Source organism: Panthera leo, chromosome A3, assembly GCF_018350215.1.
Source record: "Panthera leo isolate Ple1 chromosome A3, P.leo_Ple1_pat1.1, whole genome shotgun sequence".
Taxonomy (NCBI): Eukaryota; Metazoa; Chordata; class Mammalia; order Carnivora; family Felidae; genus Panthera; species Panthera leo.
Genome location: NC_056681.1, coordinates 62,297,100 through 62,315,015, shown reverse-complemented (window position 1 = coordinate 62,315,015; position 17,916 = coordinate 62,297,100). Strand labels below are relative to the sequence as shown.

The window sequence follows — 17,916 nt, the reverse complement described above, 5'->3', positions numbered from 1 at the left end:
TTCCCAACGTCCAGTCCTCTTTCAGCTCTCCTTGCCCCTAGGTCAGTGGTTCCCGGGCCCTTTCCTCATAAATGGCACATCTGTCACATACTGAAATTCTGCCTGCCAGCCGCTCCGCTCCGCGCCCCGAGTCAGGGACTTCCCAAAGCACAAGTCCGGTCTCCCGGCGCGCCGGCACAGCTTGTGGGAACGAGACGCCCAGCTCGCCACTCCGCGCCACCCGACGCTGGCCACCCCTCACCCTAGGACTCAAGGCTGAACCCCGCGGGGCTGAGAGCCCCACGCCCCCGGCCCGCCCCAGGATCGCGCCGCCGCTTGTTTACTCCCCGGCGCAGCCTAGTCCGACCCTGGGACCCGCCCTCGCCCACCGCCTATTGGCGGAGGAGGTGCCAAGACTAGCGACGATTGGTCCGGAGGAGGCGGAGGGGTAGGCTGCGCGGGAGGCCGAGAGGGGGCAGCAGGCGATGGCGGCGGCGGCGGCGGGTCGGCTAGGCTGGTTGCTCGCCGCGCTCTGCCTGGGCAACGCCGCCGGAGAGGCGGCGTCGGGCCCGCGAGTGTTGGGTGTGTGTCTGGAAGAAGACGGAGCCGCGGACGCGGGGTGGGCGCGCGGAGGAGAGGTGCGGGCCGCGTCGGAGGCCACCTTCCGCCTGCGCGTCTTCGGCTCGGGTTTGGCCAACAGCTCCTGGTCCTGGGTGGCCCCCGAGGGGGCGGGCTGCCCCGAGGGCGGGCCGGCCGCAGCGCCCGAGGAGGCGGCGGCCCCCACGGGCGAGTGGCGCGCGCTGCTGCGCCTGCGCGCCGAGGCCGCGCGCCCGCACTCGGCGCTGCTGGCGGTGCGCGGGGAGCCGGATGGCTCGGCGGCCCAGGAGACGGCGGCCCCCACGGGCGAGTGGAGCGCGCTGCTGCGCCTGCGCGCCGAGGCAGTGCGCGTGGAGCCGGGCGGCGCGGCAGCTGAGGAGGCGGCGCCGCCCTGGGCGCTGGGCCTAGGGGCGGCGGGGCTGCTGGCTCTAGCGGCGCTGGCGCGGGGCCTGCAACTGAGCGCGCTGGCGCTGGCGCCCGCCGAGGTGCAGGTGCTGCGCGAGAGCGGCTCGGAGGCCGAGCGTGCGGCGGCGCGGCGCCTGGAGCCCACGCGGCGCTGGGCCGGCTGCGCCCTGGGAGCGTTGTTGCTGCTGGCCAGCCTGGCGCAGACGGCGCTGGCGGTGCTGCTGTACCGCGCGGCAGGCCAGCGTGCGGTGCCCGCCGTGCTAGGCAGCGCGGGGCTCGTGTTCCTGGTGGGCGAGGTGGTGCCGGCCGCCGTGAGCGGGCGCTGGGCGTTGGCACTGGCGCCGCGCGCGCTGCTCCTCAGCCGCCTGGCCGTGCTGCTGACCCTGCCAGTGGCGCTGCCCGTGGGCCAGTTGCTGGAGCTGGCGGCGCGGCCCGGGAGGCTGCGCGAGCGCGTGCTGGAACTGGCGCGCGGGGGCGGCGACCCTTACAGCGATCTCAGCAAAGGCGTGCTGCGCTGTCGGACCGTAGAGGACGTGCTTACTCCGCTGGAGGACTGCTTCATGCTGGACGCCAGCGCCGTGCTGGACTTCGGCGTCCTGGCCAGCATCATGCAGAGCGGCTACACGCGCATCCCGGTGTACGAGGAGGAGCGCTCCAACATCGTGGACATGCTCTACCTCAAGGACTTGGCCTTCGTGGACCCCGAAGACTGCACACCACTCAGCACCATCACCCGCTTTTACAACCATCCACTCCACTTCGTCTTCAACGACACCAAGCTGGACGCTGTCCTGGAGGAGTTCAAACGAGGTAACGGGATATTGGGGAGGAGACACGAATGCCAGAGCCCTCCGCTGGAAAAAGTGGGGGTTTATGGAAGTCTCAACGAAAGGGTCCCATCTTTATGGAGGGCAGTGAGACCTCCGAGTGGCCTTTTAGATGATGCCCTTGCAGCTGTCAGTGACCTTTTGAAATATCATTTAAAAGCTGACTTTTAGAGCGGTATAGACAGCAAAATCCCCTCTTTCCTTGTAGGCCTAATTTGGGGAGCTATGCCCACTTGGTTCTAACCCACCAGCTTTTTTTGTCAGTGTCATTTTTGTGAGTTTTGGCTTTGTAATAGGTCTAAATTCTTAAATAGAAACTAAAAGAATAAAGAAAAGAGTATAGTCTCAAGTTACCTGGACGCTGTTATTTGTACACATAATATCAAATTAGTTTGGTCTGTGATGTTTCCAGGGATCATTGTTAAGGCCACTGATGAGCTGTTGCTTTGCTGATAACAGAAGGAATGATTCCTAATTTCCTGCAGATGTGAAAGAAACTTCCGCTTTGATTTCACCAGAAACAACTTTATGGATGCTGATTTAGTCTCCCCTTTGTCTGGTCTTTTTTGTTTGTTTTAACTTCCCCTTTTCTCATGCTGAGTAAGGTCTCTCTGGGTCTCCCTTAACTCCACATTTTCACCCTCTCTTTTCACCTTGGTTTATCTGAGCAACTCTAAGGTTGCTAGTAAAAAGTGAGACCCACCCTCCCAAGGGTCCCAAGGGTGTGAAGGTGTGGGTTCCTCTCTAGTCCTCTCCATTGGCAGGCTTGGGTGTGTTCCCCAGAGCTTGGCTGCTCTTTGTCCACTGGCCATGCTTCTCACACCTGAACTCCTGCAGGATAAGCATGGGGGACACCCAGGGCTGTGGATGGGCTTGACCCTAAAGGCTGCATAATGTGAGGCAGGGTCTTTACCAGAGAGCGGAGGCTCCTGATCTGCTTGGCAGCTGTGAAGTCTCCTGGCCCCAGGCCGCATGGGTGTTGAATAGTTGGGCAGTTACTGTCATTACTGTACCTTAGGATTGTGTGGGAGACTTTGCTCCACAGCTCTGACTGCTTTGCTTGAGAATTTCTTGGTTGCTCTTGGCTGTTTCCCCAAAAAGTGGCTATGCAGCCCCTCTCTGGGGAGGGAAGCCCCTGGTGGGGGCCAGACTTCCTGATGGTAAGTACTCTTCTCTGGGCCACTGTAGTCTCCCAGGCAGTGGAAGTTCTTGTGGCCTGGTGGCCAGCACTTCAGGTCCTGGAGTCCATAGAGGAAGGTTCCATCGTGCCCCTGCCACCTCCCAGCTTGAGACCCTGGGAAGGCTGGACTTGATCTTTTTTTTTTTTTTTTAAATTTTTTCTTGCCCTTAGTATTTAGTTTTTATTGTAATTTTTTTTTAACGTTTATCTATTTTTGAGACAGAGAGAGCATGAACGGGGGAGGGGCAGAGAGAGAGGGAGACAGAATTGGAAGCAGGCTCCAGGCTCTGAGCCATCAGCCCAGAGCCCGACATGGGGCTCGAACTCATGGACCGTGAGATCGTGACCTGAGCTGAAGTCGGACGCTTAACCGACTGAGCCACCCAGGCGCCCCTGGACTTGATCTTTGGGCGCTGACTTTGAGCAGAGCACTGACGGGTGTAGAGACCAATGAGTGGGGGTCCAGCTAAGAAATGCTGGAAGGCTGAACAGGGGTGTACAGTGGGCCTGGAGAGGAGGTCCAAGAGGGTATTCAGAGGTGGAATTGAGAGGGCTTTGTGGTTCGCTGAAGAGCTGTGGAGTGAGAGGGAGGAGCTGAAGGTGAGGCTTGGGGTTTCTGGCTTGGGGGTGGTGTTAGCCTTCTCTGAAGCAGAGCACTTACAGAGAAGGGGATCATTGTGGTGGGGGGGGGGGTGGCACAGACGAATTTGTTCTGAACACTGGAATTTGGGATTTGTCTGTGCAGTGTCCCAAGAGGCAGGCTATACCAGTTGATGAGAAATAGGAGGTAAAGACCCAAGCAGGAGATAAAGATCTGGTTGTTGTTATAGCAGTGGTCCCTCAGTCAAGCCACAGGAATGGTGCAAAAGGCCTAACCCCCTGAGGGCACAAGCATAAAAGGGATGGAGGGTAGCAGAGGAGAGGCTGCTGAGGAGAGCCAGAGGTTTAGAACGTCCTAGAAGCTAAGGGAAGAGACCACTTACCAAGGGAAGGTGAATGATTCAGGAGAAGCCAGCGTCATGTCATTTGGATCCAGCAACCAGGATACCCTTGACCTTTGAGAGAGCAGATTTGGTGCTACGGTGTGGGGTGATGGAACGTGACAGTTGAAGTAGATGGACCTTCCATGAGGTATGGCTACAAAGAGGAAGCCAGAGAGCAGTGGTTGGGAGAGAACTGGCAGGGGAGAAGGCCTTAGCTCTTTGGTTTTAAGATGGGCGAGTTGGGTGTCTTTGGGTTTAAATGTTGATAGGAAGGAGCCGGTGGGGAGAGAAGGCCCACAGTCTGGGCTGCTCCTGTTCTGGGGTGGTGGACTCGGAGCAGCTCTGGGGAACCTGAAGGTTGAATGGGAAGCTCTTCAGTCCTCCTTGCCTTCCTCTTCCTGTGGCAGGTGAGGGGCATTCTCAGGGCAGGTTGGCTATATCTTTCCTCTGACATTGGGCAGGCTTCTCTGCTTCTCTTTGCAGTGCAGTCCTTTGGTAGATACCTATTTTTCCTCATTGAAGTCCTTTGTAGCCTTACCCCTTTCTTCATTCTGTTTATGAACAAAGGGCGTATTGCAGCCTTTATGGCGCCTGAGGTTTTAGAAATCGATTCCCTTCCCATCTCTCTGCCAAGTGTGTGAGGTGGTGGTGCCCTCTGAATTTCCTGAAGCTGGAGTCCTTGGCATCTTGGCAGCTACCATTCCGGCCCTGTTCCTTTCATTCCTTCAGAGCATCGTCTGTTTTGGAACTTTATAGTCTGGGAGAGGCACCTTCTCTGGTGAGGTGCCCCTTAGTGTGCAGACTTGAGATGACACCGATTATTTTGTGCAAACATTACCAGGAAGTGTGAATACTTTGGAGTTGTGGTAAATAACATGTGTTGTTTTAGAGCTTTTAATCCTGTCATCTTTGTCAACTCCCTAATGAAAACATTCAAGGACCTTCAACCAAAGGAGGAATTAGGATGCGTGAGCTTTTCAAAGTCTCTGCTTTAAATGAACTGAGTTCTGGTGCTCGCTTCGGCAGCACATATCCTAAATGAACTGAGTTCTGGTTCACTGTCAGAGGCCAGAGGATCCCCATGATTCTGAAAAGAGTCAGAGCTGTTGTGAGGAATGTTACCCTGGCACTTTTCCCCTAGGACATGTTCCCACAGTTGCTTTAAAAAATAAAGGAAGGTTGGGCGCCTGGGTGGCTCAGTCAGTTCAGCTCAGGTCATGATAATCATGGTCTGTGAGTTTGAGCCCTGCGTCAGGCTCTGTGCTGATAGCTCAGAGCCTGGAGCCTGTTTCAGATTCTGTGTGTGTGTGTGTGTGTGTGTGTGTGTGTGTGTGTGTGTCTTTCTACCCCTCCCCTGCTCACGCTCTGTCTGTCTCAAAAACAAATAAACAAATAAATAATATATTAAAAGGTAAAGGAAGGCAAAGGAATTTAAACTCCAACTGCATTTTTACAAATATTCTAGAAATTAGACATTATGGAAGAGTCCTCTAGCATCCATATAATTGAGTACATTTGAGCTTGCTAACTGAAATTAAAACTCCCAAGAGCTTTTGCAGGGCTTTCTGGTTGATGTTGGTAAGATGAACCATCTGCCCCCTTGTCTGTGGCTCCGTAGAACTTGCTTGGGGAGAGCCTGTAGGCAGCCGTCCTAGGGTCTGTGTTAGTGTTTCCAGCCAGCCAGGGGCCTGTATATTTTCAGGACGTTTTTATCCTATCAGATGAGAAATAAACTTTAATCCCTCCAGCTGCTTGTTCTGTGTGTACCCCTACTACTTTTTCATGGTTGCCTTCTGGACCCCTTGGACATTCTGTCTAGAGATAAACCACATGGCCATTGTGTTAGGGGATCTTTCAAGGGCTTTGCTTTCATCTGTTTGATATTGAGTCATTGCATGTGGCAGGCCACTGAGAAACTTGTGCCTGTTTTACAGAAGTTGGAAAGTGGGGCACCTGGGTGGTTCAGTTGGTTAAGCATCCGGCTCTTGATTTAGACTCCGGTCATGATCCCAGGGTTGTGGGATCGAGCCCCACATCATGCTTAGCATGGAGCCTGCCTAAGAGTCTCTTTCTCCCTCTGTCACTTTCTCCATTTGCACATGGCATTCCTCTCTCTCAAAACAAAAACAAAAACAAAAACATTTGGGGGCACCTGGGTGGCTCATTCATTAAGCATCTGACTTCATCTCAGGACACGATCTCTCTGCTCTGCTCATAGTTTGAGCCCCACATCAGGCTCTGTGCTGACAGCTCAGAGCCTGGAGCCTGCTTCGGATTCTGTGTCTCCCTTTCTCTGCCCCTCTCCCACTCATGGTCTGCCTGTCTTTCTCTTTTTCAAAAATAAATAAACATTAAAAAAAATTAAAAAAAACTGTTTGAAAGCAAGGGAGAAGTTAATCCATTCTAAAGGTAACATGCCAAAGCGACTGGCATTCTGGAAGAATGGAGCTGAAATGAGTTCTCTTAGATGGTCATCTAGAACCTGGGCTCTGGTTCCCAGAATCTGACCAAAATTGTATGTTGAGCTTTGGTGTTTCCCCATGAGGGCTGTCCTACAAGGGCCTTGCCTTGGCCCTTGTAGAAATGATGTCTGTCTGCCAGTGTGAACCATTCCCAGCACAGATACCCAGTGCTGGGAAGCATCTAGAAATGCTGAGTTCCTCATTCAGTGCTTCTGTCTCAGCAGGAAAGAGCAGGTAGTTCTAGGCAACCCCTGGCCTTTTCCTCCTGGAAGCGGGAAAGATGGTATAGTCATTTCTGCCTTTAATTTTTGTCTGAGGATGTTAGAGCATCCTAGAAAACGATACTTTTCTTTAGAAGGGCTCCTGTGCTGGAGAGAGTACCTTGGCCACGTGTAACTCACCCAGAGAGGAGGATTTCCTAAGATTCGGGTTTTTTGTTCTCTTCAGTGAAAGTCAGTTGAGTGTGGTGGTTAAGAGAACAGATTCAGGAGCCAACTGCCTGGGTTCAAATCCCATGTTTTTTTTGTTTTGGGGGGTTTTTAATTTTTTTTTTTTTTTTTTTTTGAGAGAGTGCACACAGACATAAGCAGGGGAGGGGCAGAGAGAAAGGGGAACAGAAGATCTGAAGCAGGCTCCGTGCTGACAGCAGAGAGCCTGATGTGGGGTTCAAACTCAAGAACTGTGAGATCATGACCTGAGCTGAAGTCAGATGCTTAACTGACTGAGTCACCCAGGTGCCCCATCAAATCCAGGTTTTGCACTTGGGTGAGTCACTGAACCTTCTCTTGGTCTCAGTTTTCTCTGCAAATTGTAAATGGGAATAATGTTCTGTTCCTTCATAGAGTTGTTGAAGGATTTGTAAGTTAATAACTGAATAAAGCCCTTAGTGGCCAGCACACAGTAGGCACGAAATGCTGCAATCCTTCACGTCTCAGGTGCACATTTTTTTGTGTTTGAACTTCTCTGCAATCAGGATGTATCTCACAATTGAGGACATCTTAGATTTGATGAAATATAGTTAAGTGTTTTCTTTTTATTCTTTTAGAGCCTCATTCCTTTCTTGATGATCTGACCAGTGGTCTAATAATAATAGCTTTTGGTTGACTGGACATTTTGTTCAATCTAAAGTTGGAGCAGAGGTCTTCCTGCACCTGACACTGGCGGGGTGGGGCATGGATGCTGAAAGAATAAGGCAGTGTGTGCCAGACAGAGTTCCAGAGAGTGTGTTTCTGAACTCTGTTCACCACACTGTAATTAAACCCAAGGTATGTAAAGTATTATTCACACAAAGAAGTGAACTTGACTTTTTTCTTTACTGAAAGATTCTTTTTTTTTTTTTTTTTTTAAACTGAGAGATTTTTGAAGCAAATACTCCCTTACGTGGATCCAGGCTAGCTTTTACCTTAAGTTTTTTTCATCAGTAACAAAGGCTGAGGTGAGTTTCTCTTAGTTCTGTATCCTAGTCCTGCACAACCCCTTCTGCAGCCCCTGCCCACATGTGGCTGTCAAGTTCTTGAAAGGTAGTTGGTCTGAGGTGTGCTGGAAGTGCCTAACACACACCAGACTTCAAAGACAGTGCAAAAAAGGAAAATATGTTTCAATCTTTAAAAAATTTTTATTAAAAAAAAATTTATGTATTTGAGAGAGAGAGATAGCAGGTGAGGGGCAGAGGGGGAAGGGAGGGAATCCCAAGCAGGTTCTGTGCTGTCAGTGCAGAGCCCAATGTGGAGCTCTGTCCCACGAACCAGGAGATCATGACCTGAGCTGAAATCGAGAGTCAAAAGCTTAACCGATTGAGCCTCCCAGGCACCCCTAATTTATTTAAATTTTTAATTAATTAATTTTTATTTTAATTTTTTTTTAAGATTTTATTTTTAAGTAATCTCTGTACCAACTTGGGGTTCAAACTCACAACCCGGAACTCGAGACGCACATGCTCCACTGACTAAGCCAGCCAGGGGTCCCTGTTTTGATGTTTTTATATTGATTGAATGTTGAAATATTTTGGCTATATTGAGTTAATAATATGCTGTCAATTAATTTCACCTGTGGTTTTTTTTTTTTTTTGGTTTGGTTTGGTTTTTGTTTTTTAATGTGGCTACTCAGAAATTTACAATGACCTAGGTAGCTTGCATTTTTTTTCTTTTGGACAGGTATAAAGTTTCGTAGATAAAAAAAGTAGATTCTTGAAGTTTTCTCAATATTCCCCAGCACTCTGAGGCTTGGGCTTTTTCAAGCTTACATTTCTTTATCAAAGAAACAAACAGAAAGCTAATCTGAAGAAGAGGAAAGTGAACAGTTCCAGGCTGCTGCTCTTCCTCCCACACAGTTGGGGCTCTGACTGGCTGATTACCATTTACCATCTTCTCCCTGGATAACTTTCATAGACCTTGGCTTCTGGAAATAAAGGACAGCATTCCGAATTGGGAAAACTTTCCTAGGAGAGTCACTGGGTGGCCCCTCTCTGCTCTGCCATTTAGATTGTCCCAGAGGAGGCTGTGTTTCTGGAGTTGGTGCCCTTGTGTGTGCAACCCTATTGCACCTGTCTTAGTCTGATGCATCCTTGTCTATGCCACATTCATTTAGACCAGAGGCTGAGTCTGCTCTGCCACTGCCTGGGTGCCCTTGTGCGGGTGAACACAGTGTCTGAGATCTAGGTTCCTTCGATGTAAAGTGAGTCCCACCTTGTGCTTGGCACCTTGTAGGAAAAACATCAACTTCTGTCCCTTTGGTGAGCTTGTCACAGGTGGGAGTAAGCAAAACGGGAGGCCCCTGGCAAGCTGTAATCTGAGTGTCCCCTCCCCCAGGGAAGTCCCACCTGGCCATCGTGCAGAGGGTGAACAACGAGGGTGAAGGTGACCCCTTCTACGAGGTGCTGGGCCTGGTCACCCTGGAGGACGTCATTGAGGAGATCATCAAGTCTGAGATCCTGGATGAGTCTGAGGATTACCGTGAGTCTTGACTACTGGTAGTGTTCCATCTCAACATTTAAGCCTACTGAGATGTATTGTGTGCATCAGAGGACAGTAGGTCTCCGTGTTGCTGAAAATGAGGCTGGATCTCCAGTCAGAGCTGTTACCTAGCCAGGCCCCTCTCCCTTTAGCCCTGCCTCAGGTCAGGTGTCCGAGGCCCCACACCTGCGCCTGGCTGGGGAGCCACGGCCTTTACAGTCTCAGTGCTTGCCTGGGGCTCTCATCATAGCTGCATTGTTTGGTTTCTCCAGCACAGAGGGGACACTCTGCCCTTTATGGGCCTTTCCCAGTCTCCTGTTTGCCTTGGCCCTTACTTTCTCATGTTCTTTTGTACAGTACGGAAACGTTTCCTCCAGGTATCCCATTCTTTACTGCTAAGAGGGTCTTTCCAAAACAAGACTCTGGGGCCTGTCTTAGAAGTGTCTGCCTCTTGGGATGATGGCTGAGATCTGTAGGGTAGACGCAGAACCCATGCTCGATGGCTGAGGTCTCACATGCACACTTGGGACACTGAACACCCCACCCCTGTTTGTTATCAGGTGAATCACTTTGCCCATGCATCTGTCCCCCAAATGCAGCCTCTTTAGTTTGGTGCCTCAGGTTGCCATAGGCGTGCAGACATCAGGTTAGCTGCTGCTGTTTAGCACCAGTTATCTGCAAACATGTGCTTTCTGGTGAGGGGTCTCTTAATGACCAAGAATGTCTATTATTTTTACAAGTGGTCTTGCTGTTATACCAGTATTATCTCCCAACTCTGAGGAGAGGAGCAGTCGCTTTCCATACTCCCTCGGGATATAGCAAGAATATGGGTTGCTGCCCCCTCCCATCCCCAAGAACCTCCAGGCCTTGGCTTGGTTGTGTTGATTGGAGGGCTACTGATGGCTCAGCAGGCCTTCTTGCCATTGTAGGAGATGCCACAGTGAGGAAGAAGCCTGCTTCTCTGAGTGCCCCTCTCAGGCGGAAAGAGGAATTCTCTTTGTTCAAGGTGTCTGACGATGAATATAAAGTGAAAATCTCGCCTCAGCTGCTCTTGGCCACCCAGCGCTTCCTGTCCCGAGGTGAGGGTGAAGGGTGGGCCTTGTCTTTGCTCTCTTGCTCCCCATCCAGTGGGTCAGGAGACCTCCAGGCGGACACCAGGTGTCCCCTCATTCCCAGTAAGGACAGTGTCCAGAACATGTGCTTCTCTCTGTAGCCCTGTCAGCATCTCAGGGCACCTGAGTGGCAGCTCCTGTCTGCCAGGTGGCTGAGAGCTGGGGCCAGGCTGGTGCCACCTCTGGCGAGCCACAGCAGCGGGTGGGTGTGTGCCTGCCCAGTTCTCTTGTATTGGGGAGGTGACTTGGCTCATGTGGGGCAGCAGGAGTCGGGTGTGGCTGTGCAGGCCACTTTGGGCCTGGTGGACACTGTCCCTTTTTTCCACCACGGGGCAGAGGTGGATGTATTCAGCCCCCTGCGAATCTCCGAGAAGGTCCTGCTGCACCTGCTGAAGCATCCCAGCGTCAACCAGGAAGTGAGGTTTGACGAGAGCAACCGTCTGGCTGCCCACCATTACCTGTACCAGCGCAGCCAGCCGGTGGATTATTTCATTCTCATCCTGCAGGTAACTGGGAGCCCAGACTGGGGCCTCCCACTTGCTCAGAAACTAGGGAAGGGTCTGAGAAGAGGGAGGATCATCCAGATACACACCCCCTGAATAACTGGGGTTGCTGCTTTCTCCTTGTGCTCTCTTCCGGCAGGAAAGGTAATCTGTCTGCATCTGTTTCTTTCCCTGCTCCTCCTTCCTCCCTTTCCCTACACCTCCCAGGGCAGGGTTGAGGTGGAGATCGGGAAAGAGGGCCTGAAGTTTGAGAATGGGGCCTTCACCTACTATGGAGTATCTGCCCTGACAGCACCGTCCTCAGGTAAGTCGCAGCCCTCTGGGAGTGGAATGCTGGGTTCAGCTGCTGGGCTGGGCAGAGTCTGACCTTCCTGGCTGCTTGCTGGGGGAAAGGTCCTGGCCTCCCTTTCTTCCAGGTGTTCCTGTGTGTGTGTGTGTGTCTGTGTTAATGTTCATTTGAGAGAGTACACACACATGCACACTCACAAGCAAGCAAGCGGGGGGAGGGGCAGAGAGAGGGAGAGAGAGAATCCCAAGATAATCTCTGAGCTGTCAGGTCAGAGTCTGACTTGGGGCTCAATCTCATGAGCTGTGAGATCACGATCTGAGCTGAAATCAAGGGTCGGACACTTAATGGACTGAACCACCCAGTTGCCTTGTCCTGTCAGACATTGCTCTTTGGGACAGGCTGGCTTTTCTCATCTCTGTGCTGCGTTGAGGGAATGGGCAGCATTTCTTTGGGGCTCATCTTTGTTGCTCGCTCCTACCCCTGCTAGCCTTTCCCAGGAGGAAGTGTGCTTGCCATCCTTCTCTATGTTCTAGCTATCTGTGAGGTGGATGTTAGAGACTGCATTTGTCCCCACCAGAGATGTCAGTGTTTGTTTCTTCTGATAGTTCACCAGTCCCCAGTGTCCTCGCTCCAGCCCATCCGCCATGACCTGCAGTCTGAGCCAACCGATGGTGGCCGCTTGTCTGCGTACTGTCCTGACTACACCGTGCGGGCCCTCTCCGACCTACAGTTCATTAAGGTGACTGGGCTGGTCATGGGTACTGGTTTTTTTTTTTGTTTTTTTTTTTTCAACGTTTTTTATTTATTTTTGGGACAGAGAGAGACAGAGCATGAATGGGGGAGGGGCAGAGAGAGAGGGAGACACAGAATCGGAAACAGGCTCCAGGCTCCGAGCCATCAGCCCAGAGCCTGACGCGGGGCTCGAACTCACGGACCGCGAGATCGTGACCTGGCTGAAGTCGGACGCTTAACCGACTGCGCCACCCAGGCGCCCCACATGGGTACTGGTTTTTAATCAGCTTTGTGTCCCCAAGGGGCTGAACCAGCTGGTCACAAATTTGTATGGATTAAGAGTGGATTCTAGTTGAGTCAACCTGAGAGTTCACACACAGAGCACGGCCTTGTACTTGCTCTGAAGGACAGACGGTCTTGGCCCCTGGAGGCCTGATTGCTGACAGTCTAGTCCCGTCACTGGGACTGCACCCAGTTTCCTTTTGAGATCTTAAAAACACTGCTTGATTGCTCCCCTCTTCCCTTGGCTTGCTTAAAGTTCTTCGTTTTTCTTGGTCCTGCTGAGTGTGACTCTCCCACCTAGTTCTGGTGCTTGTGGGCAGGAGGGAGAGGTGTGATCTTTCATACCTCACTTTATCCATCTGGTTTCACGAGTCGCACCTGCGTGGTAATGCTTCCTATCTTCTAGGTCACGCGGCTGCAGTACCTCAATGCACTCCTGGCTACTCGAGCCCAGAACCTGCCACAGTCCCCGGAGAGCGCAGATCTCCAGGTCATCCCAGGCAGCCAGATCAGGCTCCTCGGTGACAAGACAGCCACAGCAGCAGGTGAGCCCCTCATGGCCACATCCCACCGTGTGTCAGCCCAGAGGGAGTTCATGTCCTGTGCCGTCCTTGCTGTTCGCACACACAGACTCACTCTCTCTGCCCTCACTCTGCCTTGCATTCTTCTTTCCTTGTCCCCTTTTTTGCCCATCCTCTCCTCTTTCTCTTTTCACTGGTTTTAAAGCTTGGATGACATTGCGCTGTAGGCCAGCTGACGTTGAAAGTATGTTAAGTTAGCATTTTCTCTGGAGGGCTTGTTAGGATGGATTGACTTAATTAGAGAATAGTTGCTAAGTGGGAATAAGGTCAAGCTCAGACACTCTTGGTCATTTAGGATTAGAGTTAGGTCACCTGAAAAATGAAGATCTAGGTCACCAGTGGGCCTGGCTCAGAAGGTGGCTGGTCGACACCATCCCAGAAACCGAGAAGGGTACTTGTTGAGACATTCAGTCAGGTGAAGCTAATATTTAAGGCGTGCCCTTCGGATCCAGGGTTCCACTTTGAGCAGGAGTATCACGTTGGAAGAAATAGACTTTGCAGTGTGGGGTAGGTTGTGGGATGGCAAACCATGCCTTCAAGAGCATAAGGAGGGAAAATAAAAAGCCTATGGAGAGAGGCCTTTGGGTAGGAGTGGTAAAAAGTCAGGGAACTTATTTTCCTTACTACTCAAGAAGGTACTTTTATTCTGATTGAGCTCCTGAGTTGGGGTTAGAGATACACTCCAAGGCTGAGTGGTGCTGGAGGAGTGGGTGGGGCTTCCACAGAGGCCACCGGCTGCCCTGGGCACTCTGCAGTGGGGACACCGAACTCATTTGAACGCTTACTCTGCCTGACACTGTACTAGGAGCTTTCCTTGTCCTAACTCATCCAAGAAAACTTCCCAGCCATTTTCAGAGGTGGTAGTGGTAAGGTGCATTTTACAGATGAAGAGTCAGAAGCAGAGAGAGACCTAGGCACTCTGGCTTGGAACCTGTGCCTGCCCTTGGCCTTGGTGTCTCATAGGGAACAGCTCTGATTTCTTAAACCCACACTTGAGAACACGAATATGTTTTTATGGTAGAAAGATACTTTCTGAGAGGTGACCTGTAGGTGCAAGGGACAGAAAGCCCCACCCTGGGCCACGTTAGCGGCTCAGCCCGAGTGCTTCATCTCTGTGTTGGTAGAAGGGGGCCCCAGCTTGAGGTGTGCTGCTCAAACCCTGGATCTGGGCGTTTGAGCCTTTTCTCCGTGAACGTGCGCTGAGAGGTGGTGGTCTGCCTTTTAGGACTGATCACAGGTCTGTATTTACTGTGATACTGTTGTTTTGTGAGATGCCACTTGTATAGAGGTTCACACCATCTCATTAGACTTGGGTCTCAAAAGCCAGTATGTTGTTCTTTCAAAATGTGAGCATTGGTCTTGGTTTTCTCAGCCTGAACTCTGTGTGGGTCCATCTGCTACTCAGACTGCACATGTTCTTTTCAAGGTGTAGACCTAAATCTAAGAAGGATGGTTTTTCCTTCATTTCCTTTTTTATTATACATGCAGTGTTTTACCGTCCTTTTTTGGCTTCAGCTGTTCATTGGGCAGTCCTGTAAGGGACTACAGGTATCTCCGAAAGTTTGCTTGGCGCTGCTTTGCTTTTACAAAGTATCTACGTCCGTGCCTGTTTTCACTAACTGAAAGAAATGTGAAGAGGACTTTTGCTTTATGAAATGGTGGTTGCATCTTCGCTCTCTGCCATTCTGGCTTACAGAAGGTTCCATAGCAACACTCTACTTTGGGAAAGCAGGGAAACCTGTAATTTACAGTGGCTCTGTGGGTCATTTTCCTCTGTGTAATGGATTAGCATCCCCTGTTCTGTTGCCATGATGTTGCTTCTCCCTTAAGTGCGCCCTGACATTTGTCCCTAGTGGGGCTTGCCTGCTGTGCTTGTGCTCCTGCCTCGGCTCCCAAAGTTCTTGCTGCAGTCTCTCTGGTGGGTGGCACTCTGCTGACCAGGAGAGCTTAGTGTCGCTGCACACATGGAGGTGTTGCTGGGGACATTGCTTAAATAGTGCAGGTCAGAACTATCCCCTGATTGACTTTGGCACTAGATTTCCTGGCAGACAAATGCCTTTATTGAGATGCTTGGAAGGCACAATCATTTTTAACTGCCTACAGCAGGGGTCGGCAAACTGGCCAGCTGCCGGTTCTTGTAAATAAAGTCCTATTGGACCCGACCTGCTGGTTTATGGGTTGTATATGGCTGCCTTTAGCTACAACAGCCGAGTTGAATTGTTGCCACAGGAACCATATGACCTGCAAACCCTAAAAATATTGGCCCTTTACAGAAAGTTTCCTGACCCCTGGCCTGCCATTTCAAACTCGGGGTAACTACTGCGCAACAACCATTCACAGAGCTGATTTCCAAGGGAGAGTCCACTCCAGACGCTGCGCTTCCTGCTCCCTCTGGTTCTGAGGCTCAGGCAGCGTGTTTGCACGCCGCCACCCAGGCCCCCGACCCCGCCCAGCGCATCTGTGCCCTCGGTGCTGCCCAAGCCGACAGGCCCTGCCGGCGCAGCTGCATAGCTGGTTTCCTCTTGTCTCTCTCCCCTCTGCTCTCTCTAGCCTTCCCCGTAGACCTTTCCCTCTTTGGCACATTTGGAAACTGCAGTTGATAATTGACTGTGGACTAGTGAGCATTTTTTGTTTTCAGAAAACACCCAAGGTAAATATCTTCCCTTTCTCTTTGCTTTCCTTCCCCAGCCCTCTAGCTGCTGGGAGGAGCCCTGGAAACCGCTCCCACTCCCACCCCTGCCTGGGAGGTGTTTCTCTTGGGGGGTGGGAGGGTGAGTGGGCTCTTCCTGTCCCTTGTTCCTACTTTTCATTTTTCTGGAAGACAGGAGGGGTCATGAAATACTCGGCACTGGAAACTAAACCTTCCTTCCAGTGCAGGTGTTTTATTGTCCAGGGCGGGCTCCTCTCGTCCAGCATTTATGGCCTTGGCCTCCCGTGAGCAGAACCCCCCTGCCCTGCTTTCCTGCCTCTCAGTGATGCATCCCCTCCTCCCAGTGGTTTTCTCTTGTGATGTGGAGTTAGCCTATTTTCCTAACTCATCACTCCCAGCTCTGCCTTGATACTGAGGTGTCCTGAGGCTCCTCTGTCTTACCCACCCCTTCTTTTCCTGAAGACAGTTTTAACACTTGGTTTTGATAAGGCCTGCTCCCTTTACTGATTTTGATATTAATTTTCCTTTCCCTCTCTCCTCTAGGGCCCAACCACAGCAGACCTGGCCTCCCAGCAGAGGAGAGCCCTGGGCGGAACCCAGGGGTTTAACTGCTTGCCAGGCAGCCCCAGGTGTGGGCAATGGACAAGCACGTGGGGAACTGGAGAGCCGAGGAGTAGCTTCCTGTCAGCCTGTCCCCATCCCCTCCAGGCCACGTTTTAGATGGCCCTTATAGATGTCGGTCTTGGGCTGTCCTCAGAACCAGACCTCAGTGCCAGGAGCCTTCAGCAGGTCCTGCCCTCCTTTAGGAAATGGGGGTTAGCTGGGGCGCAGCCCTCCAGGCCTGCTTCTGAAGGGAATGGAAAGAACACTGTCATCTCCGGTCCCCAGGACCCAGCCTTCTCCCTGTGACAGTGCAGTGTATTTATACCTCTTTGGGCCAAGCCATGATGTGAGTGCACGATTATTGCCTTTATGTGGCCGTTACCTGTACTCACTTTGCTTTTAATTTGCCAACTTTCTGCTGCCGGCAGCACTTTTTGAGCAAACCAAGAGCACTAGTTTTGGCTGGGGGTTCACATCCATGACCTTGGCCACAGTGAACTATTTGGCTTCCCTTACAATGCCATGTTTCAAAGCACATGCCCCTGCCTGTTGCGTGTGCCAAACCTAGAAGAAGCACGATGACCCACAAGTATGTCCCACTGTCCTGCTCCCTCCTGTGGAGGTTGCTTCTCTGAGCCCTGAGCTCAGAGCCCTGAGCAAGCAAGCTGGCCCCCAGTGGCACTGAGGAGTCCTGCTCTTTCTGCTTCTCAGCCTGTCTTGCTTAGTTGCCACTAACAGTATTTGTCTTTTTCTGTGTTTTAAGAAGAGGTAATACATGGGAGGAAGGGGTCTGCTGCACCTAATCCTTAGTTGCTGGATCCCAGGGAGATTAACCAACTGCTAGACCTGTTTTTGTACCTTCTTCCTAGGCCTCTGTGGAGAGCTGTATGGCTGTAATTTGCAGGGAGAACAGCAAGGGGGAGGAGGGAAGGTTGGTTATACACCAGGCAGATCCTCATCCCCTTTCTTAAAAAAAAAAAAAAAAAAAAAAGAACAGGACATCAGGTTTTTTTATACCCCTGAAACATTTCAGCTCTCTGCTTTTTTGCTATTCTTAACTACAGGGTTTTAGAGAATTGGGAATAAGAAGGCATTTGTCTTTTTCTTCTGGTTTACCCACATTTACCTTCCACAGTTCTTCAATGGTGTAGAAACTGGGGCATCATAGAGACCTAGGATCTCAGATTGGATAGGGAGGAAGGAGGATTTCTGGAACTTTTCTCAAAGGAATTTGAATCCCTTATCTGGGACTAGTGGGAATGAAAGCCAAAGAACATTGGCATGCTCACTTAGAAACTGTTCTCAAGGAAGTCTAAGAGCAAACCCAGGTTGGGAAACAGATACTTAGACATCATCTGTCTCCAGAACAATGGTTCTTAACTTTGGCTGCACATTAGAATCACCTGGTAAATTAAAAATACGGGATACCTGGGGCCCACCTTCCAGGGAGCCTGATTTAATTGGTCTGGGTATCAGGATTTTATTTTTTTTTTGGAACAATTTTTTTTTTTTTGTTTTTAAAGTAAGCTCCATCCCCAGTGTGGGGCTTGAGCTCCCAACCTTGAGATCAAGAGTTGCATACTCTACTGACTGAGCCAGCCAGGTGCCCCTGAAATAATTTTAGATTCCCAGAAGAGTTCCATATACCCTTTCCCTTAATGTTAATATCTTACATAACCTTGGTACATTTATCAGAACTAAGAAAAAATTAACATTGGTACAAAACTGTTAACTAAATTACAGACTTTACTTGGATTATATCAGTTTTTCCAATAATGTC

At 51.1% G+C, this 17,916-nt stretch overlaps 1 protein-coding gene across 2 annotated transcripts; it reads left to right on the top strand.

Annotated features, from left to right (window-relative positions):
* Positions 1–431: 431 nt before the first annotated feature.
* CNNM3 (cyclin and CBS domain divalent metal cation transport mediator 3) lies at positions 432–17,401 on the top strand. 2 transcript variants are annotated; one of them, XR_006200634.1, is made up of 9 exons: positions 432–1,791; positions 9,241–9,384; positions 10,314–10,463; positions 10,833–11,002; positions 11,207–11,303; positions 11,894–12,027; positions 12,709–12,847; positions 15,434–15,533; positions 16,077–16,152. XR_006200634.1 is itself a non-coding variant. In XM_042932088.1 (8 exons), exons 1-8 carry the CDS (start codon positions 465–467, stop codon positions 16,139–16,141), a joined length of 2,226 nt encoding a protein of 741 aa, XP_042788022.1. In that variant the 5' UTR covers positions 432–464; the 3' UTR covers positions 16,142–17,401. The 2 variants fall into 2 exon arrangements, 1 of the variants encoding a protein (XP_042788022.1); XM_042932088.1 differs by lacking the exon at positions 15,434–15,533 and having other exon boundaries at positions 16,077–17,401.
* The last annotated feature ends 515 nt before the right edge of the window (positions 17,402–17,916 follow it).